This window comes from Pagrus pagrus (assembly GCF_965226575.1).
Source record: "Pagrus pagrus genome assembly, chromosome: 23".
In the NCBI taxonomy this organism is placed as follows: domain Eukaryota; kingdom Metazoa; phylum Chordata; class Actinopteri; order Spariformes; family Sparidae; genus Pagrus; species Pagrus pagrus.
In genome coordinates, this window is record NC_140205.1 from 15425485 (window position 1) to 15451459 (window position 25975).

The 25975-nt window shown below is 44.4% G+C and overlaps 3 protein-coding genes across 13 annotated transcripts in view; 1 reads left to right on the plus strand and 2 right to left on the minus strand.

The window, feature by feature from the left end:
* celsr1a (cadherin EGF LAG seven-pass G-type receptor 1a) overlaps positions 1-17193 on the minus strand; it is an 85525-nt gene extending 68332 nt beyond the window's left edge. For all 11 annotated transcript variants that reach the window (XM_084346162.1, XM_084346154.1, XM_084346161.1 and 8 more), the window contains exon 1: positions 13491-17193. In XM_084346162.1, the coding sequence (XP_084202288.1) occupies positions 13491-17079 (3589 nt within the window). In that variant the 5' untranslated portion in view covers positions 17080-17193. The remainder of the gene's footprint in view (positions 1-13490) is intronic.
* A 1405-nt stretch (positions 17194-18598) lies between these two features.
* On the minus strand, positions 18599-23062 carry trmu (tRNA 5-methylaminomethyl-2-thiouridylate methyltransferase). Its single transcript, XM_084345283.1, has 11 exons — positions 22873-23062; positions 22543-22708; positions 22342-22448; positions 22088-22210; positions 21809-21981; positions 21587-21640; positions 21394-21460; positions 21069-21169; positions 20508-20652; positions 20313-20395; positions 18599-20199 (listed from the first exon to the last, which is right to left on the minus strand). The coding sequence occupies exons 1-11, from the start codon at positions 22952-22954 to the stop codon at positions 20050-20052; spliced, it is 1251 nt and encodes a 416-aa protein (XP_084201409.1). The 5' UTR covers positions 22955-23062; the 3' UTR covers positions 18599-20049.
* Positions 23063-23126: 64 nt separating this feature from the next.
* LOC311252413 (L-threonine ammonia-lyase-like) lies at positions 23127-25774 on the plus strand. The gene is made up of 7 exons (XM_084345564.1): positions 23127-23211; positions 24111-24288; positions 24368-24549; positions 24627-24757; positions 24895-25043; positions 25135-25224; positions 25354-25774. Exons 2-7 carry the CDS (start codon positions 24111-24113, stop codon positions 25593-25595), a joined length of 972 nt encoding a protein of 323 aa, XP_084201690.1. The 5' UTR covers positions 23127-23211; the 3' UTR covers positions 25596-25774.
* The last annotated feature ends 201 nt before the right edge of the window (positions 25775-25975 follow it).

The following is a 25975-nucleotide window of genomic DNA, read 5'->3' on the forward strand; positions in this document are numbered from 1 at the left end:
GATCCACACTTTTGACATGTTAAAGCTAAGCCTTTTCCTCACCTGTGCTTTTCATGTTAAAGCAGCTCATGTTAGCTCAAGGGAAGTGTATTGTATTGAGGGAAAGCAGGATTGCGTACGACAAGAAAAAATGCAAATGAAGGCCTGAGGATCGACTGTCAGCTCTGTGACCTTTTGTTTGTGCGAAGCCTCCGAGGCGTGGTCACCTCAGACTGAAATGTGAATTCTCTGCTTGCTTTGGCAAAAATCCCTGAGCATGAATTTCCTCATTCAGACAGAGAGAGAGAGAGACAAGCCTGTGAATCATTGTTCTGATGCGTAAATCATTATTCTAGTCTAACCATTAATAGTTTCTGTGAGGTTGGAATTTAAATGTTTAATCTATGAGCACAGCAAGTACAGGCTGGACCTTTATCTGGACGGATGTCATGAATATCCAGCAAAACGCCTGACAGCATGTGAGCAAACAGGAATCAAACAAGAGTAACAACTTTATCAACTTTATTTTAGTTTTATCATGAAAACGTCAGCTGTGTTTGAGCTCTAATAGATGATGAAATAGATAAGAAATGTATTGTTATAGGTTCAATGGCAAAAAAGCTTTAGTCAAGTCTAAATCCAGCACTGATGCCGTCTGCAAGAGAAAAGAAGAAACTTTTCTTCCTTCATGTCATTTAAACGAGCATTTTGCAAGCAACTGTCAGAATTTTAGCTTAAAACATTAAAAAAAAACCAAAAACTAACCATATCAATGTGGAGAAACAAAAGTGCGAACAGACATTATGTCAAAGATGTCTATGTATTGTGTTGCAGAGATGCCTGCATAAGTTAGCATGCTAACCAGCTAGCCCCGGTCCAGACCGGCATGAAGCGATAGTCTGATAGCCCCCGTAGTTTCAGCTGGGAGATATGTGCTAGCTGTTAGCATCATTAATGAACAAAAACTCAAGACATGAAATACTCTATATACTTCTATTTTCCTTATCAAACAGAAAAATACAAAAGTTTCTCTATTTTCCCAAACTGAGACGAGCTTCACTGCTGTGTTAATTTGTGGTAAATCACATTTTGATCAAACTCGACATAAACTAAATAAATACCCACAACACAGTCTTGGTTTGTCTTTCCACAATCACCTCTGGTTTGGTCTAAAACGATCCTAAATCCAGACTATATTTTTGGAATTACCTTTCAATTCTGGACATATTCTACAAATGACACCTTTAACTTTTTAACTCACAACTGCTCTCCGATATAAATAAACTTGTATCGTATCGTATCGTATCGTATCGTATCGTATCGGTTTGTATCGTATCGCATTGCATCGTATCGCATTGTATCAATAGTACCCCCAGCTCTCATGCACAACAGGTGTCAAACATCATGCAAGCATCGTTGCTTAGCATAAAACAAAAACCATCATTTACGTTTCTAATGTCTGTGTGAGAAAGAGACACATGAAACCACCATTGTCACTTACTCTCCATCTGAAAAAAGGGTCTTATGTCTCTTCTTCCCATGTTTCCCGTGAAAGACGAACATTATCTGCGACACACAGGAGGTAAGGCAGAGTGACAGTCCAGACGACCCCGCAGTAAGTGGAGGTTTACTCAGATAAGACCTGTGTTTAGAGCCACTGAGCCCTTTACTTTGTCTGGAGGGCCAGAGGTGAAGTGACCACATTCAGAGGTCGTGACCCCTGAACCTGCGCTGCCTCATCAGGTCATTTTCTCGTCCCTGACAGACAGCAGACGTTGAACAGAGGCTCAGCTCGCCTGATACCTGCGTCTCATGACTTAAAAAAGAAGTAAAATACCAAAGTCTAAAGTAATACCACATATGTTACTGAGCCTGACCAGTCACTGCAATAAATTCACGTCTCTGATCTTAAAGTGACTTTAGCCCGTCTTGCCTCATCGCACTTTTGTTCACTTACAGTTCATGTACAAGCATTAAAGCAGCGTAAGAGGCCGTTAAGACCTAATGGCTACATTATCGACTCAGCTAAAACAACATGGAAATCGATTCTGGCAGTGTTTTAGAGGATCCTGAGCAGAGTGTGGGGCGCACGCCCAGCAGCCTGTCAGTGTGCTGTCAGGACTGTCTGTGGTCGGACAGTGAGCCTTGCTATCAGTGTCTAACAGCATTCAGGGAGGATTAGGAGCTGGCAAACGGCCTTGTAACGCACAAGTACGAGCAGAAGCAGCATTAGCCGACATCCCACTTTGCCTCAGTGCATCTGTATTGACACTTTGAGTAAGACGGAAGGTCAGAGAGGTTCAGGTGCTCAAGCAGCACAGTTGCATTTTGAGTCCGACATCAGAAAGTTTCCATCTTACACTTCCTGTCACTGAGGAGACATTAGGAACGAGTAGGAGCTGATTCTTGGCATCCACTTGATTCAAGGGCATTTTTTTTATCAGCATAGTCACCACACACACACACACACGCTACCTCACGCACACACACTTCCCACAAACAGCTCCTCACCCGTAACCCAGTGTGTAATTTGATAAGGCGCCGCTAAAGGTAGACAGCAGCACGTATGTCATTTTCCAACATCACATGGGATGAGCCAAGACACAGAGAGGCATTGTGGGTCTTGGTTCTGGCCGATAACAGAGGTGTCAGGAGTGCAGCTGATCGTCTCAAAGAACTTTTTCTTTGTCGAATACAACAACACAAATGCCCCACTTTCCAAATTAATTGCATTTAGCACAGAAAGGAAGACTGGCAGGACTATTTGGATTTATGTGGATCAAAACAACTTTATTTTTTGGACACTCAAATGTTTTGTTATGTTCGAAAACCATGTTGCTAATGCTGTTTCCAATTCTTGGTACGAAGCCAATACACGCTATTTAGCATTTATAAGCAGTTTACCCAAAAATTCAGTCATTATCTACTCACCCTCAATTGAATGGAAAGTCAGGGGAAATTTGGGATCTCTGGGCGTTCTGAGACTTGTATGGAGCCATTTTATTTGATTTTCTAAGTTGTTTATTTCAGTTTTAAAACAAGTCCCCATCTACTTCAGTTGTTTAAGTGAATGCTACAACGCTGTTTTGCTGTGAGGCTCCAGGCTGCGGACTACCAAACTTCACCTCACCTTCTATCGGCATGGGGATGAATAGATAATGACTGAATTTTTGTTTTTGGATGAACTTCTCCTTTAATACATGGTTTATAAAACATGATAATGTAGCTGTAAGCAGATATAAAAACATATACAGCACATAAATAAGATATAATAACATACGTATATACTTCCATCAATAAATTGATGCTTTATCGTCTTCATAGGAGAAATCATTATTTTATTAACAGACACCTAATATGTCATTATAGCTGCTTATATTTACATCATTTGCAACATTTTTATACTGTAAATGTGACAACAAGCCTTAGAAAACCTTCACTGGAAACTTTGGAGTGTTTGTCTAAGTCACACCGTGTCAAAGCTGTTCCTGCAGGATAAAGTCGCCTCTACTTTGATACACATGTAACTGAAGACATCTCGTGAGGGGTGAGGCACTTTTTGTGTGCCGTATAAAAGGTGGAAGGGATCTTTGTGTGAAACTTGGCCTTAACACTCCAGGGGAAGAAGGTCGGCCGCTGCGAGCTCCACGGATGGTGCGTGACAGACGGAGGGGCGACTGTAGCTGTGCGTGCACGTGCTATTGCAAATGCGTGCTTATATACGGGTTATGGATGTGTTTTTTGAGCGTGTAAGAGCCGACTCGTCCAAAATGTAACAGGAGGAAGTTTCAGTTCAAAGAAGCGCCTTGACACCTTATCAAAAGGTAGAGAAAAACCCTATACACCTCGGAGCTCCCTCTGTCTGCATCGACGTATCCGTCTCTGCCTCGCTGCTAAAAGAAGAGGCCTGGAGCGTCGGAGAAAACACACAAAGCTTCAATCCGCACATCTTAGTCTTTTCCTTTGAAATGCTCACAGAGGCCTAAGCCGCTCCGCCTGCAGGAGCCAAGTGTGACCCAGGGTGTGGTGTACGCTTCGCCTGCTAACGCTGCGACGCTCTTATGTTTGTGTGTTGATGCATATACAAGCGCTTACTTTGTGCACATGTATTTACCCTTAAACCTGACAAAAGAAAGCCGCTGTCAGAGCAGAGCAGAAGCTTGTCAGGAGGTTGTAAGGTGACACCCGTGATGACAGCAGGTTGTGTGTGACTGACACACAGAAAAAAAGTTGCTATGGTGGGGTATTTCCAAAAATCTGTTTTTCCTCACTTCAGGGTTTAAATCCAGTAAACATCCAGGATACTGAAGTCGCCCCGAGCGAGATATTAAATCTCTCTAGGCTTGACCTCATCAGACGGAAAAATGTTTATCCTCCGTGGGAAGAGAGTCGCAAAAGTCATAACACATATTGTGTAAACCTGAACAGCCTTGCTAGCAGCCACAGTATGTGAGGCTTTACGTAGGCTTTACGTAATGAATGGGATCTAGGAGAGACGCTCGCTAACGTCATCATGCTAACGTGCTCACAATGACGATGCTAACATGCTGATTTGTAGCAGGTGTGTGTACCATGTACCATCTTAGCTTCGCGTGTAAGCATGCTAAAATTTGCTAACGAGCACTAAAGACCAACTTGGAATCCACCATTGTTGTTTTCAAAGGAACAGTCACTTGACCAGTCACTGGTCAACACGTCTAAACCAGATGCCAGCAGGTACACAGCAATTTACCTGGTGAGGAGAGGTTGTTTCCGCTCAGTCCTGAGGTAGGAATACTAGCCAGTGTATAATTAAAGGCTTTGAAATTGGACTGCTAGCATGGGCTGTCTATCACGCTGCCAGACACTTCTATAGCAGGAAACTATAGATGCATCAACACCACCTGTAACATTATGCACAATAGCGGTGTTAATCGAAAAGATAACATTTTCGGGGGAAGTCAAGTGCTGCCTGACAGGCAGTGAGACACAGAGGGACAACAATCTGAGAGCTAAGCGTGCATCAACAAGTTCCCACACACAAGCTATTAACTGTCAAGATTATACCTGTCACCAGCTCCTTCCCTGGCTGATGGGGAAATGGCTAAAACTGACACCTCTGTGAACTGAAGTCTTTCCGTGGAGGCAAACTTCACAGCGGTTCAAGCCCCAAATCAAGGAGTTCCGATAAAAGGGCAATTATAGACGGTGTCAGTTTTCAAGAAAGGTGTTAATAGAAATGTTTTGATCAAAACTGTACCTTCTCAAGTCTATTAAAAGGTCCTCATAAAGTGCCATTATTTGTTTCAAAAGCTATGTCGGTCAATTTTAGGACACCTCCATGTAAGGGATTTCCGCAGAAGGGAACCTTTTTGTTTAGCTCCGGATTACGCAACGGACTTTGGCGTTGAACAGATATCGGTTTGTTTGTGCCAGTGAACTGAATCCAGTTAAGCCGTTTGACATTTCATCTGCATTGTCAGTGCCAGTGCCAAGTCTTAATAGCTGTGAGGATCGTAGCCCAGAGCTTTATATAAAGGACTATTACACAGGGAGCAAAGCTTGATCCTTCGTAATAGGAACGATATGAAGTTACGGTGCGTGATGAAAGTAGTGACATAGGACCGGATTACACCGAAGGCAGCCGAGGTCACAGCCAACAGTGAAGTATTTCACCTTTTAAAATGGAGGTAAACCAGCGAGGTCTATGTTATATGTTGAAGAGATGTCTACTGAAGTTAGCACGTTAACACGCTAACCAGCGAGTTTGTTCTGTCCCGATCCAAAGCTCCCGTACAGGCGGCGTAAGCACCAACACTCCCCCAGTGCTCCAATCTCACAGTCTGGACCACTAACTGCATGGCTAAATGAGCTAACTAGCCAATGGCAGCAACAACAGCAGTTGGGAGCAATTAGCGGCTACTCTGTTGATACACATGGCCAATTCTTACACATTGCCCCTTTAACATTAGTGTAAGATTTAAGATCAACAATGTGCTCTTAAAGTAACCTAAAAACTGATTCAAAAACTATGGTTGCATGAATTCAGCTGAAGGAGTTAGGTAATGCAACAATTTGTCATGAAAGATCCATAGGTGAATGGAGTCACATGAGTTTAGTTCCCACGTCCACCATGAGTAGAAACAGTATATCAGTCATCATGGCATGCAACCTACACATGACTGCCGCTTGAAGTCTCAAATCTAAATTTGTCAGTGTTGCTGTGACAACAAGTAAATGTCACGTCATTCACACGAGACTGTTGCCATAACTTGGCACCGAGAGAGGCCTGTCAGAGCAAGGACAAGACTACACAACAATGGAGGCAAATCCAAAAGCTTAAGACACATAAACCAGACTATCAGGAACAAAAAGATGATGTCTCCTGTTATTGTTACTAAAGCATCTTTAGACTTCTTGCAGGTTCCTACAGGAACCCTAAAAATACATCCCACAAAAGCAGACATGAGCCACAGGCAACAAGTGGAGGGAGGCTCCAGTTATTATCTCCTCCTTCTCCTCTTCTTTTGCCACCTTCTTCTTCGCTGTCACACGTCATTCACTCTGGCGAGAAACTGTATATACACACCCCCCCCAGCCCCCACCCCACCGCCACTTAACATTCCTGCAGCTGGTCATCGCACATCATGACGCATGTAATGTCACACTCGTGAGCCGCCGGCGAGCCGCGATGCTCTCCCTGCCTCCTCGGGCAGAGAGACAAAGGCGAGTATTGTGTCGTCTGAGTGAGAGAGAATGAGAAAGACCGGTGAGAGGTGTGTCGGGTTACAATCAAATACGACCCCTCCACCTCCACCACCACCACCATCACCTCCCAAAACCTGTTGGAGTTTGAGTGGTGAAATCACTGTCCTGCAGCATGTAAACGACAGATAACCCTGCCTGTCAGAGGGGAGGGTGTCATCTGGGTGGTAGTAGGATGCAGGCCTTTGTCACTAAACAGCACATCTACACATATTAATAATACAGTTATACACTCACAGGCAAAAAATACGGGTACAACCTACTCAGTTAGGGGTTAGGGTTATCCCCCCACCTTTACCCCTTTATGACAGCATCAGCAGATAGCCTTGGATCCCTAAACGTCCCTTCTCTTTCTAGCCTGTAATTGAGTGTTCAGACATCAGTGGAGTCAAACAGTGACCAGTCCTGATCCACTGGTATTTACACTTCAAACTCTTGCCTCCAGCCTGGAGGCACACGCAAGGAGCCAAACATTACAGCCCGGTGTGGATGTGCAAGATTAAGCATGAATGTGATTTCTTTCCCGCTCGTCGGACACACAAACAGAGACATGGAGACACGATCACTGTTATTACACCTGCACAGGATCGTCTTCTCTACCCTGCCTCAGGATAAAAGAGGATCATGTCATTCAATTAAGTTTTCAGTGCTGATACAGGACGTGCTACAAACATTTTGCAGACAGACAAAATTGTGAAAACAGATTTCGCAGACATGTCAGAAGAAGAAGTCTGAAGCCATGCTGGCAGCTCTGCAAAGCAGGACTTCTAGCCAAATGCTTTTAGCTAAATGCTAATATCAGCATGCTAACAGGTTCGGAATGACAATGCTAACATGCTGATGTGATGAACAGGTATTATGTTTACCACGTTCACCATCTTAGTTTGTCATGTTAGCATGCTAACTTCCACTAATTAGCATTAAAATACAATGTGTATCTGATGGGAATGTCATCCCTACGACAGGTATTCATTCATACACCAAAGTGGTTGAACGATCAACTGACAGTCATGCCTAGAGCGATGCTGCTAGCTGCTAGCATGGCTAAAAACTGTGTCCAAGCAGGCTAGGGTTAGCCTACAATGGTATGACATTTCACGGTATGACATACACCTCAAACAGACATTAAACTTTATATAAAATTGAAATATATATTATTTTAAATAAAACTATGACAGTAGAGTTCAATACTATAGAGAAGCAAACGTAAATGGTGCGATAATCATCAATTTTCATACTGGTGTATACCTGTGAAACCAGTACACCACAACTCTGGACAGGCAGACTGACAAGAGAGGCAGATGGAGGCAGTCAGGCATGCAGACAGATAGAGAAACCCGAAAGGACAGTAATCTAATAAGTTTCTATGACCACTCGAGACAAATTTAGCCTCGTCAGCCACGTGCCAGGAGAGGCAACACTCTTCAGGCACATGGTCACGCAACGGGTGCACTCTTAAGAAAAGCACAGTGAGACAAAGGAAGACACGAGAGAAGACAATAAGACTGAAGGTGAGAGGCAAGAACAGTGAGATAGGAGGAGGAGGAGGGAGGATTGTGGTGAGGGGCAGAGATTAAAGCCAGGAGTGTGAGATATCTTAGGAATGAATGGGATCTCCTAATATCAGTTACTGAGAGTGCCAAGCCTGGGAATGGCAGCCTATCTCAAACACATACTGCAGGAAAACATATGAGCTGCTGCAGACAGGACTGAAGCACAGAGGCTCCATCTATGCAGACTTCAGACTCTGTTTGCTTGGTAGTGGGGTTACTCATCTGATACCAGCAGCCTTTTTTAATAAAGCTGGTACTGACATCTCTAGGCTACGCAGGTTATTCCTTGGGCTCCCTCCGTCTCCCTCATCCATTATGTCGAGAGGTCAGGAGTCATGTGTAGACGAGTACGGGGTCACTTCTCACCACCGAGTGTGTGTTTAAAACCCCATGTCCTGCTTTGATCTCAGAGGTGAGAGGTCAGCGCTGTCTGTGCATCGCTGACACACCTGTACTCAAGAGAGGAGTCGGATTTCTCCTGTCAGACGCACGGCCTGGAAAAATACGGGAAGACGGGAACAGAAGCCTGACAGGAAGATGTTTGGCCCTTGACTCACACGAGGAGTGATTTGTCTTTCCCAATATGCGTTCCCGTCTCCTCTGTGATGCAATACTTCACGGCCAAATAATGATTTGAAACCAAAAGAATGCCAAGGACGACAGAACAGAGGAAGATTTCTTCGTCTTCGCGCAAGAGAATGAATGAAAAGCCACAAAATTAATCCAGATCACGCCCTGTAGTCTACAGAGTGTTGCACAAGTCTAATTGTGCCTCGTAATAAAAGGACATCTTAGATTTCTTTCCTTATAAATGATGAAGTGGTGGTTTTCACAGGAATGTTTCAAAGCGGCCCGTTTATGGAAGTTCAGCGAGTTCATCCGCAGATTGGATTTGATCTGATAAAATAAGCGCGAAGCTAAAAAGTTCTTGTGTCGCAGCAGAAATCTAATTATGTATATTGAGAGAGGAGCGGGAGAAAGAAAGAGAAAGTGTGTGTTAGAAGGGGCGGGCGGACGAGAACAGAAATGTTAAAAAGCTGAGCTATGCAACTCCTCCAACGGGATTAAGAGCCAAAGCAAAGGCATGGAAGCTCAGCAAAAGCCCCATGGGGGAAAGGCGAGGGAGGACAGGGAGAAGAGGGGGGGAGGACGGTGTGTGTTCTGTGTGTGTGTGGGTGCGTGTAGCTGCATGCCGTCCCGCTCACACAAGGTAGGGAGAAAGATCAGAGCCAGGGTGGAAAAAGACGATTTAGCATCAATCATTTCTAATCGTTTAAGTAACATTTGCTATGCTGCATCGGTGAATGATATCACACAACTCCACCTATAGCTAGTCTGTGCAAGCTTAAACTTTAACCCCTAACAGGTAGAAGAAGAAGAAAAAATCCAGCGCACATTAGGTAACGTCTTTTGCATACCAGGAAGCAATAGAGAGAGCGGTGGCTACATGGACGAATAAGCCAGAAATAGTGACAGTAACATGACCGATCAATGCCCTTCCTGCCCAGACACAACAAACCGCCATCAAAGAACTAGCGGCGATGAAAGTCAATTGTTGTGTCGCCTTGCGTGACACAACAATTGTGTCTTGGCCAAGAAGCTGCACTCGAACACACCACAAAGACTACGGATGACGAGGGGAGATACCTCTCCGTACAACAAGGAGGCAAGAGTTTGTATTTGTAGTTCAAAGAGGGAATACGGAAAACTCAGGACAGCAGATAAACACAATGTTTCATTTCATTTTCATTCCAACAGGGGCCGACTAATGCCACCCGTGCAAGACACATCCCAAAAACAATAGTGCCCCAGAATGAATGGAGGAGGCACACATGTCACATATTTTTCCTCTTTTGCTACCAAGACATCACTTTGACAATGAATGCTTGGTCAGAAGCCGTGAACCGAGCCGGCTCAGATTGGTTCCTTGAGATCAATTTAAATGTCTGTCTTTCCCAACAGGCAGGAGTCTAATCACGTGCGGTTCAAATCAAGCATTCCTTTTCATGCTACTTTAGGAAATGACTAATTACCTTGATTGCTGACAGCCGAGGCACTTTAACAACACAAGGCAGCCAAATGCTGGCATATCTTGGCTTAAGATGGTCGGTCTGACTGTCAGTTCTGGAAATAAACCAGCTGAGAGTCTTATTATGTACTAACTAGGGTAACAAATTGGTGAAACTGTGATTGAAATGTTTCCAGCGAACCACTGCGGGCATGCTTTGATTTGTAAGAAATCACAGGCCAGTCAGTAGACACTGAGACTCAGCAAAGAAAGGTGCATTACGCTGAAATACTGTACGACTCAGCCTTTGTGACAGTCAGAAACTGACAGATACACATCTTTGAGAAAACAGAGTGGAAACCCCAAAGTGAAATTTGACAAGCTAGGATGAGAGCTCTTACAATGACAACACCTCGCCCTCAGCTATCCCCACAGAGCAACGGTCACACGCACACACAAGCACAGAAGGAAAGAGAGCGAGGACAGACGGAGCAGTGTTGTGGCTAGCAGAGTGTGTTAAGCGAGTGTATCTCAGGAGAGTTATCAGGGCATTCTTGTGTTTCAGCAGAGGGCTGAAGAAACATTCTCAGGCCTTCTGTTCGCCGCTGTAAAAGCACCTGTACACCTCTATCACAGGCTTACAGAAGAGCCTTGATTGGGAGGAAGTGACGAAGAAAATACGTCTCTACAGCAGAGACAGATCAATACCCACTGTAATATATCAACAGTCCTTTGTTCAATTGATCAGGCATAATAATCAGGGTTAAACAGGCAAGACAGAGCTAATGCACTCAGCTCAATCACATCGATCATGGACAGAGGATGTCAATACCGATGTGAGCGGGAATAATGAGCTGTTAGCCTTGATTGGGGTAAGAGAAAAACAGACTCAAACTGTGTTTTCTTACTAATAGAGCAGTCGAACTGGTCTAAACATCAAGGAAATTAGCCGTTAGGATCCTCAGGCCGAAACTGACGTGCATAAATTAATTTTTAAAAAACAGACACCCGATCCGAAGGGGTCCAATGCAGGGTCAGAACAGACCCGAAATAGATCTGAGGTTAATTGCGGTCGACTCGAACAAACCGTAATAGAGAGGTAGCTTCATAATGCAGGAATTAATGAGACTCATGATCCTCCAAAAGAGAATATGTGAAACCAGAATGGGAGAAAGATTGAATTCAAGCGAGACACAATCAGAGTCTTGTGTCTTATTAGCTCACCACTCCCCTCAGGCCTTCCTCTCCCAAGAGCCCGGGGTCGAAAGGTCAAGACATCAGCGGCAGTGGTTACCTAGCACTTGACACCAGTGTGGACCTCTATGAAGGAGGGGGTTGGAGTTTGTTCATCTGTTTAATTTTGCATGAACATGTGCTTACTTATATTAGTGTGTGCACATGACTACAACTAATAAAGTGAGGTCCAGTCCCCTTTGGGACCATCATGAGGTCACCGTTGTCAGGGATACCGCAAGAGCTGTCAGCTGTTATTGACAAACATGAATGCGGCGGCGATGAATGACGGCTGTTAACTATTGTGGTCAGCCGCTGACTCCTCGGATGCTCTGCAGGTCGTCTATAACGGCAATAAAGCACTTAGAAAAGGACGGTCTGTCTTTGGTCCGAGACAAAGACGAGGCACAAGTCCTTCAGCCAAAAGACTGTAAAAGAATAAGAGGAGAAACATCTGGGGGAAGCTGATGAACCACAGCGTGTAACATTAACTTGTCACGTTACAAGTTTAAGTCCAGCTAAAGAACTACTTTATTATCCTATCAACGTCAACAGAGGAAGAAATGCCCCTTAAAATGAACCGATCAAAGCTTGCATGCAAAAAAGTGAGGAGCATTTGCGCTCCAGAGCTTAAAGTTCACATAACCACGAATATGATTCGATTGATGGACTGGGAATGTGGTCTTGCCCCGGTGCAGCCTGGTTCATAGCAGCTCATTAATATTCCCTCAGTATGTGTGATATGCCGGCATTTCATAGCTCGGAGAGATGATAGGGTGACACAGAGCGAGGGCGAGCTGAAAAAAAGCTAGCTGTGTTGGGCTGTTTGCCCATTTCAAGGCTTAATGTGCTTCAGGAGATCAACCAACAGAGAGAGAGGGAGAGGGAGAGGGAGAGAAGAATAAGAAAGAGAGTAAAAAGAGAAAAAGAAAGAAAGAGAGAAGGTTGAGCAACCAGTTGTCAATAGGTGACAGGGTAGTTACTCTGTCGGGGTATTAGATTTATCCTGCCTGTCCAACTGCCTGATTAATGTCACAGCGCTTTCTTGCAAAGTGTGTGTGTTTGCATGTGTGTGTGTGTGTGTTACCCTGCCAATTTAGGTGTGAATGTCCAAGTGTTTGCTTTTGTCTAATCTTTAACTTGAAAGAACAAAGTCTGCTTCTGTCGTGGAAAAAAAAAAAAAAAGCAACTTAACGCAAATTCTTTGTGTGTGACCTTGTAATATGAACGCTCAAGCACTGAGATCCGAACCTGTGTTTTTTTCCTGCGACAGTTTACTCCCAAAAAAACAAAACCTTGGATCTGAAACTTCTCTTTCATTCAAAATCGAAGCAGTTCAAGTGTGAACTTGTGGAAAAGAACTCGTGAAAACTATGCAAAGACACTCTGGTGAGATCCTGTGAGACATCTTGCCACAAGATGTTCGATCACCTACAGAAGGCAGAAAACCTTCAGCCGCCGCACTTCAAAGAGTGCAGTCTAGACTGTATATGCTCTGAGGAAATCATGTGTGTGCATGTGCCTGCACTCTGTGCATGTGTGTGTTCCTACTTGTGACAGAAACCCACATATCTGCAGCAACAAAGCAGCTTTGGTTGTGCGGGTGCCCTTCTAATAGCACCCTTTTATTACCCCTACCAACCACTTACACACAATACATTTATCACCCGAATGGCATAAAAGCAGCACAACCGGATCCTGCACAGAGCCTGCAGCAAACACCTCCCGAACATACAGTCAACACTACGGTGAAAACCTGCTCTCAGTCTCTCTTCATAAGAAAACTCTGCACTGACTCAGCAGTGTGAGGCAGGTACAGATACATCTCCCCTCGTGACTCAAATCTCTGTCTGTCACACATTTTCACCTCGTGTGCATGTGCTGACACATGTAACTGTCATGAAAAGTGAGAATTTCCTCAAAGAAAAACAGCATAAAAAGATGAAAGGACTATTTTTTGAAGATTTTCTTACCTGTGACTGAAATGGTCATGGGTGCTTCCAGGGGCCTGTCATTGTCCAGGTCCCTGCTCAGCCTCAGATCCCCAGTGTCTTCGTTCAGCAGCAGCAGACTGAGCTCATTCCCAGATTCGAACTTGTACCGTAGCTTATCCGACACATCCGGGTCATGAGCTGGTACCTTTCCTATTATTCCTGATGGAAAACTGTTGGACTTGTTGGTGATGTAGTTGTTGAAAATGATCTCAAAGTTCTGCAGCACCGGCATGTTGTCGTTTATGTCTACGAGGCGGATGTGCACAGTGGCCCGACTCACCAGAGGTGCTGAGGTGGCCTGGACCACAATCACATACTCTGTTCTAGTCTCGTAATCCAGGTCTGTGAGGGCAGTGAGGTCACCGTTAAAAATGTCAAGCTGGAAAACCTCTGGAATATTCCCTTCCACAATCTGGTACATGATCTGAGCGTTGGTGCCCTCATCGGGGTCGGTGGCGGTGATCCGGGCCACGACGGACCCCACTGAGCTGTTCTCCTCCACGTCAATGAACAGCTCATCCTTCTCAAACACTGGCGCATTGTCATTTATATCTTGGACCACCACGTGAATGGGAACAGCTGCTTTCAGTGGCGGAACCCCCCTATCGACAGCAAAGGCCTTGAGATTGTAAACGGGAACATTCTCGCGGTCCAGTTTGCGAGCCGTTCTGATGATACCAGAGTAAGTCTCTATGATGAAGTCCCCTTCTCCGTCATCACCACCCTGAAATGTGTAGCTCACCCTGCCGTTAGTGCCAGAATCTCTATCTGAGGCAGAGATCTGGAGAACGCTAGTGTAGACAGGTGCATCTTCAAATACAGTCCCCTGGTACATATCCCGGAGAAACTGAGGAGCATTATCATTGGCGTCCAGGATGATTATCTCCACGTAGGTGGTATCAGATTTCTGAGGAATGCCATTGTCTCTGGCAATGATGGCTAACGTGTAGGAGGCTTGGTCTTCATAATCAATCTCCATTTGTGTGGTGATGGCACCAGAATCCGGGTCGATTTTAAACTGAGGAACATTATCCTCCATCACGTATGTGATGCGAGCATTTTCTCCTGTATCCTCGTCCGACGCGCTGATCACCACCACAGTGGAGCCCACTGGTTTTTCTTCACTGAGCATCACCTGGTAGTTGGCACTTTGGAAGACGGGCCGGTGTGTGTTGGCGTCCGTTACATTGATGAACACCTGAGCAGTGTCATAGCGCGTTCCATCACTGGCGGTGACTGTCAGGACGTACTGGCGCTCCTGCTTGTAGTCCAAAGGGAGGGCTAAGGTGATCAGACCGCCGCCGCTCTGGCTCGTGATGGCAAAGCGGTTCCTGGTGTTGCCACTGGAGATCTGATAGGTCACCACACTGTTAACGTCCCTGTCCACAGCTGTCATTGTCAGTACACTGGTCCCAACAACGGCATCTTCATTGATCTTCAGCGAGTAGATCTTCTCTGTAAATGTAGGCACGTTGTCATTCACGTCAAGCACCGTGATGCTGACGCTGGCTGAGGAGGACATCACAGGTACCCCGTTATCTCTCGCCTCCACGCCGAAGGTGTAGAAGTCAGTGGTCTCCCTGTCGAGCTCCTCACTCACTGTAATCCAGCCTGTGCTGTTGTTGATGCTGAAGGGAAAACCAGGCGTGGTGTCGGTTAAACGGTACTCCAAACGGGCGTTTTCTCCTGAATCACCATCGATTGCTTGAATGTGGATCACAGAGTAACCGATTGCAACATTTTCCAACACAGTAGCCTGGAAAGGTGTGCTGACAAACATGGGGGAATTGTCGTTCACGTCCACCACTTGCACCACCACCATCCCTGTGCCGTTTATCAGAGGAGGCCTGCCGCCGTCCTGAGCTTTAATCCGTAAATTATACTCCCGGATCATCTCATAGTCCAGAGGATTGATGACGTCTATCACACCGGTGGGGGAGTGAATGTAGAACTGTCCTTTAACATTTCCACTAATGATGCTGTAGTGAACTTTGGCGTTGTTGCCCTCGTCCCTGTCTGTAGCTTCCACCTGGATGACCTTGGTGTTGACCGCCACGTTCTCTGGAACCTGCACAACGTACCTCTTTTCACTGAACTGTGGGTAGTTGTCATTCTCGTCCTCCACAGAGATGTGGACCGTGGCGGTGGCACTGCGGGGACCCGGGTCTTTGCCCTGGTCGTTGGCCTCAACAATCAGCTGGTACTTGGCCCGGGTCTCCCTGTCGGGGCGCTCTCTGATCCTCACCAGGCCGTTCCGGGGGTCGATTTCGAACACAGAGTTAACTCCATCGCCGTTCACAATCTTATAAATCATGTTGGCGTTGGAGGGAGCGTCTCCATCCGTGGCCCGGATTGTCATCACTTCAAACCCCACTTCTACATTCTCCCGGATGCTCACACGGTATTCAGTTTGCTCAAACACAGGGCTGTGGTCGTTGGTGTCACTCACAGTGACAGTGAGGTAAGAGGTGGCAGCTCTTCTGGGGGAGCCGTTGTCAGACACAGTGACTTTAAAAACATGCGTGTCTTTGACTTCTCTGTCTAGTGACTGGACGGTCGTGATGCTTCCCGTCTGAGTGTCGATGTCGAAGAAGTCATTGGACCTGCTGTCAAACAAAGCCTCCATGCTGTACTCCAGCCTCCCTGCCTCTCCATCATCCGGGTCAGTGGCTTTCAGGGTGATCACCCGCGTGCCCGCAGGCTCATTCTCGGGCACAGACACCTGATAGTTGGGGAGCTGGAACTGGGGAGACGAGTTCACCTGTCGCTTGCCCCTGCGGATCAGCTTCCCAGACTTTCTCTGCGTTTCTGAGAGGGACCTGTGATGTTTGGCCACTTTTACAAGCGTCAGGCTGAGCTGCACGGAGAGCCCGCCGCCTGGAGAGCTCTGCAGCGCGCACTGCAGACTCACCTCGGGCTCTCCTCCGCGCTCAACACACAAGTCACTGGCCAGGAACAAGTCCCCACCTCTGAACACCGCGATCAACTCTTCTCCGACGCACACGCTGTCCAAGAAGGTGGTGCTCCGCGTAAAGGCAGGCAAAAGTTCTGTTACATTCAAAAGCAGCTCACCTGCGGGCAAGCAGGAAGTTGCCTCCTGTTTTGAAAGGTGTTTAATGTGAATGTCTGGCTTACCCGGCGCCTTCTTTCTCCTGTATTTAATAAAGCAGTCCTGGCCGTGCACAAACACATTAAACTGTGTCAGAATAACGTCCCCAGATGTTGAGGAACCTGTCCTGAAGTAAACAGGCGCCGGGTTCCTCGGTGTGTGCGCACACTGAACTTTGCGGTTCAGACGGATAACTCCATCGTGCCTCTCAACTTGGAAAAAGCTTTGGATGGATTTAGCGGATAAAGTCCTGTCAAGTTTGTAAGTCCAGCCAGGGCCGAGGGACAGGTTTGCCAAGACGGTCCCGGGCTGTAAAGTCTCCGAAAGGTGCATCTCCAAACATCCCGCGAGCGGCACGCCGAACAGGACACAGACCCAAATCCAACACATCGACAGATCCATGCTGTTAAAAGCTGCCGAATCCCAGTCAACTTCACCGAAACTCCTCCAGAAAAGCATTAACTCTCCCTCTCCCAGCACCGCGTTTTACTTTTATCCCTCATCGTGAAGTTTTAACGTGGGGAAAGGCGCTCGGTGTCCATAGTGTCGGTGTCCACGGCGCGCAGCGGCTGCGTTAAACCACACTGAGTTTAAAATGAGTACAAAATGGCTCCGTGGCTCTCCTCCTCCTCCTCCTCCTCCTCCTCCTTCTCCTCAGAGGCTTATTACCATAAACCTGCTGTGTTCCCCCTCTGGGACGCTTTCACAGGGGGGCTCTTTTTTTTCTCATGGAGATTTAGGAAGTGGCTCTGACCAATGCGCGCAACTGCATTGTTATTACAATAAGGTGAGAGCTGGGGAGGATTCCTGATGTCTTGTCTACAGTATCACTGCTCCCTCCGCAACTTGTGTTTGTTGTTGTAGTAGTTGTAGGCAGGGATGGAGCAGTAAAAATGGACACTGAAGGAAGTTAAATTAAAACCACAAGTGCTCAATTTTTAGAAACTGGTGTTCAGAGTCACACAACTTAAATCAGCCACTAGTCATGTGTTAATGTAATAAAGCTGGACAGCTGATCTGAATGCAGCATCATTGAATGTTTCCAGACAGCTGTACACTTGTTATAGACAAGATTATCAGTTGATTATTACTTCTGTTCATGGTTAGATTGGTAAATGGTCATTACATAGTAATCATTTTATGATAACACGTTATCTCTCGAAAAAAAAAACAAGTATGCTTCTTCTAAATAAGTTTAAAGGGGCACTGTGTAGTTTTGTTACTCAGAATTTAATGAGGTAATAATACAAACTCATAAATATGTTTTTAAATGATTAGACAAGCTGTTCTCTGAGGTAAACACTGTTTGAAGCTAGAAAAGGTGGCAGGGTCCGCCACATATAAACAACACATGGCGTTGCCTCTTTAAGGTCAGTTTGTTTTTATTCAGTTTATTCAGTCGTGAAAACAAAGACAGTTTGTTCTTAGAACTCAAGATAACCAGATAACCTGTCTCGTGCCCAACTGGAAACTTTCAAAAATGACCAAAAATGCAATTTCTTCGAGGGAAACAAACAATATGATGAAGTAACATTTGTAAAACTAGGCTCAAAGGTTATTTAGTGGTCATTAGGATTTATTAAAATAGTGTAGTGAATGCTGAATGGAGAGTAACAGGTTCATCCTGCAGGTTAATCTTGTCTAATAGCGCCCCCGTGTGGATCAATAACTGTACAACAACTAATGCAAAACAGACGTGACTCTGCCCATACTTTACTATGATTTGCTGGTTTGGCAACAGGTGATTATTGGTGTTATCTTTCATGACAGCACATGTATGAAGTGAGGGCCATCTCGAGCGTAAAGACTTTTGTTTTGGACCCTCAACATCCCTTGAGTTTCATCAGGGCAGAGATTTATTCGTATGTATTTGTGTTTGTATTCTGTCTGTAAAACTACATTTCCCCACAGGGATATTAAAGTTTTTGCTCTACTCAACTCTATTTAGGTCTGTAGACCAATGACAAACAAGTCAACACATCATTTATTAGGTTTATTCACTCTTTTATAAATGTTCAAGTATTTACAGTTTGTACATCAGGAAGCACTCAGGTTCCACAAACGACAACAATCCCATCTGAAAAGAAAAGGCACTTCAAGTTTTCCTACAGGATTTTTTAAAACAACATACGTGGAAGTATAAAACAGCTGAGCAATAACAAGTCTAACAATTTAATTGTTAATTGAACCGGCTGGCAAACTGTCTCAAAACGTGTAAAATGACAAATAACCCTTTATTCGTTGTTTTTTTTGCATCATATTAAGTTGCAGTCGCTAACTTGGCTTTAAGGAAACCGTTTCCCCAATAATGTTCACCATCAAATAGCTTCTGAACTTTACTCCTCCTTAGTGGAGAAAGCTGAAAAATAACACAGTACAAAATTATTAATTAAAGTTATCAAAGCACAAACAAAAAAACTTCTGTAACGATGCTTCAAAGAACCAAGTACAGTCACAGATTAACGTCGATTACCAGAGTACTGTAGGTCTGCAGTTGGCACAGAGGAAGAGTGAACGTGAGTGACAGTCAATTTAAGCATCCGTATAGATGACAGGAAGAGCTGCAGGAAATGACACGTTTTTATACTGAATAAACAAGAGAATATGAGAGTCCCTTTCATTCACAGTCAAGAGAGTAAAATGATTGTGTCATCCGATCTCATGTGGACATGAGTAGTTCACTCTGGAAGCTTCCCACCAGGTCAAATCCCACCAGAACCTCCTACTGTATGCCTCAGTCTCCCTGGGTCAGTGACAGTTTTCCTACTATTACAGTAAACAACAATAAAGGGCTCAGACTACCAGCCTTTGTTCCAGACCACAGGTCACAGCACTGAGTACTGACTCACTGTATGAGTACAAAAACTCGCCAAATATACGTTTGAGTTTGTGGATTGTTTCCTATTTGCTGACACATTTTAAAGCTGAATACTTTTTTCAGAAAAGGTGAGCCTGATTTGTTCTCTGACATGACAAAACAAAGACATCCAGCCCTTCTTAAAAACATGCACCAGATTAAGTACATGATTATCTTTTCTGATGTTTCTGCCTTAATAACATTATGTCATCATGAACGTTCACTGGCAAACCGTGTATATTACAAGCAGAAAAAAACAGACTGTTCCTGAAAAGTGAACAGTCAGAAAACCTTTTGCATATTATGTTACTGTTACTTACCGTACTGTAAACCATCTGATTATCAGTCTCCACTTTAAAACACACTTTGGTTTAGATGCTGATGGTTAAACTGAGCAGCTAATCGATCATAAAAACAGCACTGAAATGAACCATTTTGTCCTTGTGTCATCAGCGCTATTGATACGTAGAGGTTGAAAAACAATCAACCTCCAATATGGCCTCCAGATCAGGGACCAGACAACACAGAGTGCTCTACCTATTGTACCGGACAGAGCTTGTTTCTGCGAGGTCTCAGCTCGTTGGTTCAGGCGTCTGCTGCTCTTTGTGCTGAGCGGCCGCTATCAGTCGTTCCCTTCCTTGCTGGAGTGTGTATTCACTGGGTCCCAGTTGGATAATCTTCCCACTACCCAAACACTCGTCTCCTTTGTAGAGCACAGCAAACTGGGGGAGGAATGGGAGGAATGGGAAGAAAAGGACATACAAATACTCATTATGTGTAACAGAACAGGCCAATCCAGTTAAAATATGGGTTGTTGTAGAGTGTTAGCCGTTACCTGTCCAGGTGTCAGAGCTCTGACTGGCTGGGAGAGTGAGATCCACACAGAGCCGTCCATGTTCAGTGTCACTGTACAGGGAGCTGGAACACACAGAAAAAGTGTTATTTATTTTCTTAATTTCAGTAAACACTGTACTCGCTGCATTTCACTTATTCTCATTCATCAGTCAGGCATTGATTAATTTGAACTCACTGAGCGGCATCTGATGGATGAAGCGGAAATGACACTCCATCATCTGGGTCCTGGCAAGTTCAGGAGGCGGGTCAATTGTTACCCAGTGGAAACGGTCGGTCCGCACCGTATCACGGAAAAGAGACGGGTGATTGGTAGATGGAGCCTGATCAGAGAGAATTCAGGGAATAAAGTAACTGTACAAATAGGTCAAGTTTTTCAAAAAGAGTGTTACATGCTTAACTACAATAAAAAGATGAGCAAATTCAATGTTAGTCCTGAAAGTTATTGAGTAAACTCTTTGATGGAGAAACAACAGAAAACACCACGACGTGGCCCTTCTTGTGCTGAGATGTATGGCTATTACACATGCAGCATTAAATAGTACTTGGGTATAAGAAAAGGACAACACAATGTACAGTGGCTCACACAAATATATAAAAAAAAACTTTTAAGGTTTGAGGCAGCCTCGTAAGAAGTAACTACCAACTGTAAACTATAAATAAAGACATTAATAATTCCAGATAAGACATAAGATAAGAAAGATGCTTCGACTTTAACAACAGAGACAGACTTTCTCACCACAAACACGTCTCCGGTAGTGATGTCTTTGTCCACCACAAACCAGGCGTCTCTCTGCCCTCCTATCCTCGCCCTCTGACCCAGCGTCAGAGTGAACCAGCCTGGATGGACAGACACACAGAGAAATGAAGAGAATGGACAGGAAGTACACCACGAGTTGTCTCAAGTGTCATTTGTTTGGAGGAAACTAAAGAGGATGGAGTGGACAATAAAGCCAAAAATAGTAATGTAAGCTAGTTTTAATTTTCACATATAACATATTGAGAGCCATTACAGTCTGTCTGTAGGAGAATGTTATAAAAGGAACATCATCAGAGAAACCTACCTTTGTGTGTTCCCCTCACAGATCCATCCTCAATGGAGACAAAGTTCCCTGGTTTAGGTTCCAGATACTGGAAACAGAAGAACCCATATAGGTTAAACATGTATCTCTAAATAAATGACAGCTATAAACACTGGGAAAGTAAAGAAAACAACCCAAATTATGTGGAACAAATACTTCAAGTCTGAATTCTTACCTCCAAAATAAAGTCTTCGAAGTGTCTCTCTCCAATGAAGCAGATGCCCATGCTCTGGAAAACATTACCACAGCCGACTGTTAGCATATGTGAATAAATACACTCTATCTATGCTCTCCTGATGTCACATAAACATGAATTAAATGTGTCTCTTTAATGTGTGTGTGTGTGTGTGTGTGTGTGTGTGTGTGTGTGTGTGTGTGTGTGTGTGTGTGTGGCTACCTCTTTCTTCTTCAGCACATGGTGAAACCCGGCCTCAGCGGCAATCTTTTTGACAAAGTCTTTGGTGAGTCCGGCCAGTGGGAACATGGTTTGTCGCAAGGCATCCTGGGGGATCTGACTCAGGAAGAAGGTTTGGTCTTTGAGGAGGTCTGCTCCTTTGTACATCCTCACCGCTGGACAGAAAGACGAGAAAAATGACGAGTAAGACAGTTTACAATAGTAGTAGCATGGGAATACATTAGGGTCGCAAATCTGGGCTTAAAAGAGTCAAACTCTTACGATTTCTGATTTCAAATCGATCTCTGAAGAGTGTGGTAGGCGGAGCTGTGTGCGTCTGTTGGAAAACCTCTTCGTCTTCCTGTGACGTCCTGGCGTAGTGGCCTGTCGCCATGGCATCAGCACCTTAGTCAACAACAGACCGACTAATTACAAGTCTTACTTAATAAGACATTTGTGTTGTGCTCCAGTTAAACCGATATTAATCAGCTTAGAATTAGTTTATGTGAGTGTATGACCACATTATGATGACATACCCAGAGTGTTGAGAGCATACTTGTGGAAATGGTTGAATTTAATGAGCTTGTTGCATAGTATGTCAGGGTTTGGTGTCCGGCCCTTCTCATATTCCTTCAGTAGGTTACTGAAAGAGGCAAAAGACAGATGTGACATTCACGTGAGAAAACATTTTAAATTTAAAAATGTATTTATGATTAATGCACAGCAGCCATAAATACCTAAAAACTTCGTTCCAGTACTCTTTGACATAGGACACTTGATGGAAGGGGATGTCCAGGCTCTGGCACACTCTGTAGGCGTCCTCACAGTCTTTCTCTGTGGTACACACTCCTGTCTCATCCAGCACGTCCCAATTCTTCATAAAAACCCCTGTGACGCTGTAACCTTCACATTGGAAAGAGACAAAAATAAGGCGAATGTGTGGTTATGCTAGCAGATTTAGCAACAGAAGCGGAACATGTTAGCGAGTTAGCTAAACATTCATTAGCGTCAGGTCAGTCCAGGTGTGTTTCTGTGTGTATCTGTCAGATTTGACAGGTTGTTCTCACCTCGTCTCTTCAGTAACAGCGCTGCGACGGAGCTGTCAACGCCGCCTGACATGGCGCACACGACGTGTCGAATAAAACCCATGTTTTTAAATAATATTTTTATCTATTAGTATTATTTTTCTTATACGACTAAGAAAAGTTAGCTAATTGTACTCATTGTACTCCATTGCCATTTGCAGGGGCAGCCATGTTTGCGGTCCGTTTCATATAAAAGTCCGACTGGAAACACGTTTCAAACTGGAACTACTATTCTGCTGGGAGGCGCAAAAAATGTAACACTGTAAACATCGCGGGGCTGTCAGTCTTTAGAGTAACTGAAGAAAACAAACAGATAATAAGGTTAGTGGGAAATATGCGTAATGTGCGGAACGTAACTTTTTGGTTAACTTAACGACTCTTTTGTTAAAAGTAGGTTTTGTGATTCGATGATTTTGAGCTTTTCTTCTTAAATCTGTTAGAGGTGCGGGGACTGCTCACATGTCCAGTATCAGCAGACCTGCTCAGGTCTTTTTATTATATATTTTTAAATAATAGCTAGCTGATGTTGAAATCCTCTAAATAATAATTAAAAAACCTTTATGCAACGGAATTATTTTTTTTCATATATGTAGCTGTATCTAGTATATTAACAGTCTAGTTTTATTATTATTTGTGTCAACCAAAAAGTTTTAAGACAATATTTCCACCTGCAGTTACATGTTACACTGTCATGAAGAGTTGACAGGCTTATGTTTGAAATCAGTGTCAATTTTACATTAATATATATATTTAATAATGCACTTGCAACGAATAATGGAATACACTGAATGATATATCATCTATATATTGATAAATGTGCTAATTACTGCCTTTTTCCATCTAATGTAAAAAATATTACAAACTAACCTCAAAGGACAACACATTTTCATACTGTTTTACTTTGTTTATATTTGGCGGACCCTGCCACCTTTCTAGCTTCAAACAGTGTTCTGGGGACTTTATTTTCCTATGAGAACAGCTTGTTATTCAGTTATGTTAGCATTAACAGTGATTTATACATATATATTATTTTTATATTTGCTAGAAACATCTGATGGGCCAAATCAAACCTTATGGCGGCCACCTTTGACCATCCTGGCCCCACTTTTGGCAGCTCTGATATAGAGCATTTATGTATGAAATGCATATTTTGCATCCACTTAAAATGGTGGCTACACAATACACATGTATTCCTGATATTAAACTTGTTCCTGACACAGATGGGTGAGGTGTCCGCAGACGCCGTCACCCTGGATCTGCTGAGAGAAGCCAGGGAGACGGTGAGAGGCAGCCCCCTCGGTGTCATCAACACTCCCATGATCCCCTGGTGCCAGACAACCCTCCCTCTCGACATCCGCTGCAACATCCACATCAAGCTTGAGAACATGCAGAGAACGGGTACGAGGAATTTCATTCACATCACAGGACTCACCTTGCAGTTCTCCAGCTTAATAGTTGTGTTACATTAAATTGACAGGGTCGTTTAAGATCAGAGGAGTGGCCAATCAGTTTGCCAGGAGAGCGAAGGGTGGACATTTTGTCACCATGTCTGCTGGGAACTATGGGAAGTCTTTTGCGTACGCCTCAAAACACTACGGGACAAAGGGGAAGGTGGTGATGCCTGAAACTGCCCCGGTGTCCAGATCGATCCTCATACAGGTCAGAGGACACCGATACATTCAAATCTGTTTATCTATGGATATATTTGGTAATTAAAGTGTTGTTCTCATCCTCAGAGTTTTGGGGTGGAGGTGGAGCGTGTTCCCACCACCTGTCTGATGAATGTGGTGAACCGCTGTGTTCAGGAGGACGACATGACCTTCCTGCACTCCTATGATGACTTGGATTTGATAGCAGGACACGCCAGGTGCACTGAGGGCTGATGGTGGATTGTGGATGATTTCAAAATTCCATTTTTGAGACCAAAGCGATAACGTGTCAGGTAGAAGACACAGGCCGATTCAGGGCTTAACTTTATTTAAGCTGAGCACTGTGTGTGTTCAGTCTAGGTATGGAGGTGCTGGAGGTGGTGCCCGAGCCCGATGTGGTGGTTGTGTGCTGCGGTGGAGGGGGGCTGCTGGCTGGCGTCGCTGCTGCCATCAAACTGTCGGGCTGCGATAAGACTAGAATCTATGGTGTGGAACCAGAAGGAGGTAAAACTAACAAAACTTAACATGAAGATCCACCACACATCCCATCAGCTCAGTGAACTTGTTGTGAGTGTGCGTTTCTGTTTGGACTCAGCCTGCACCATGTACAGAAGTTACATTGAGAAGAAGCCAGTGGGCATGGACACAAAGAGCATCGCCTCAGGACTCGCACCACCTTTTGCAGGTATGGTTCAAGCTGTTTCTGCAGCTCCATTGCTTTGAATTAGACTCTTGTTTCTGGTAAAACATCAGAGAATTTATTTTCTCTGGCAAAATTCAGTGACATAATTGATCGCTCTCCTTTACACCTCAGGCAAACTGCCTTTCGAGTTGTGTCAGCGCTACGTGGAGGGGATCGTCCTTATAAACGACGAGGAGATCAAGGCAGCGGTGTCTACCCTCTACAGGTCCGGACTCGTGGTGGAGCCGTCAGGCTCTGCTGCCTTCGCCGCCATTGTGAACAACAAGATACCCGACCTGGAGGAGAAGAACGTGGTGTGCATCCTCAGCGGAGGGAACATCGGAAAAGATGAGCTCGCCAACTTCCCAGACTGAAAAATATACACTACTGTACAATAATGTGACTTTTCTTATGACTCTGCCAATGCGTCTCTCCTTTTCTTCATGTATTGTACATGTTGTCTCTTGTCTCTCGTTAACATGCTGTGAAGATGAAAACACATTCAGGTCTTCTGATTTTGATGAACAAAGCCATTAAAGGGGATTTAAAAGAACGAAGCTGAAATGTTTTAGAAAACCAGTACATTTAATATTTTAGTCTTTTTAGTCTGACAGGGTTCGACTGAAATTTGTCTCGACTCTGAATCTTTCACATCAGTGTTTGTAGATGCTTTTAATCCTCTTGAGATCTATCTGATATTTGGCCCAGAGCACTTTGAAATCATTATTCACCAACTGCTGGCATGACAGCAGCT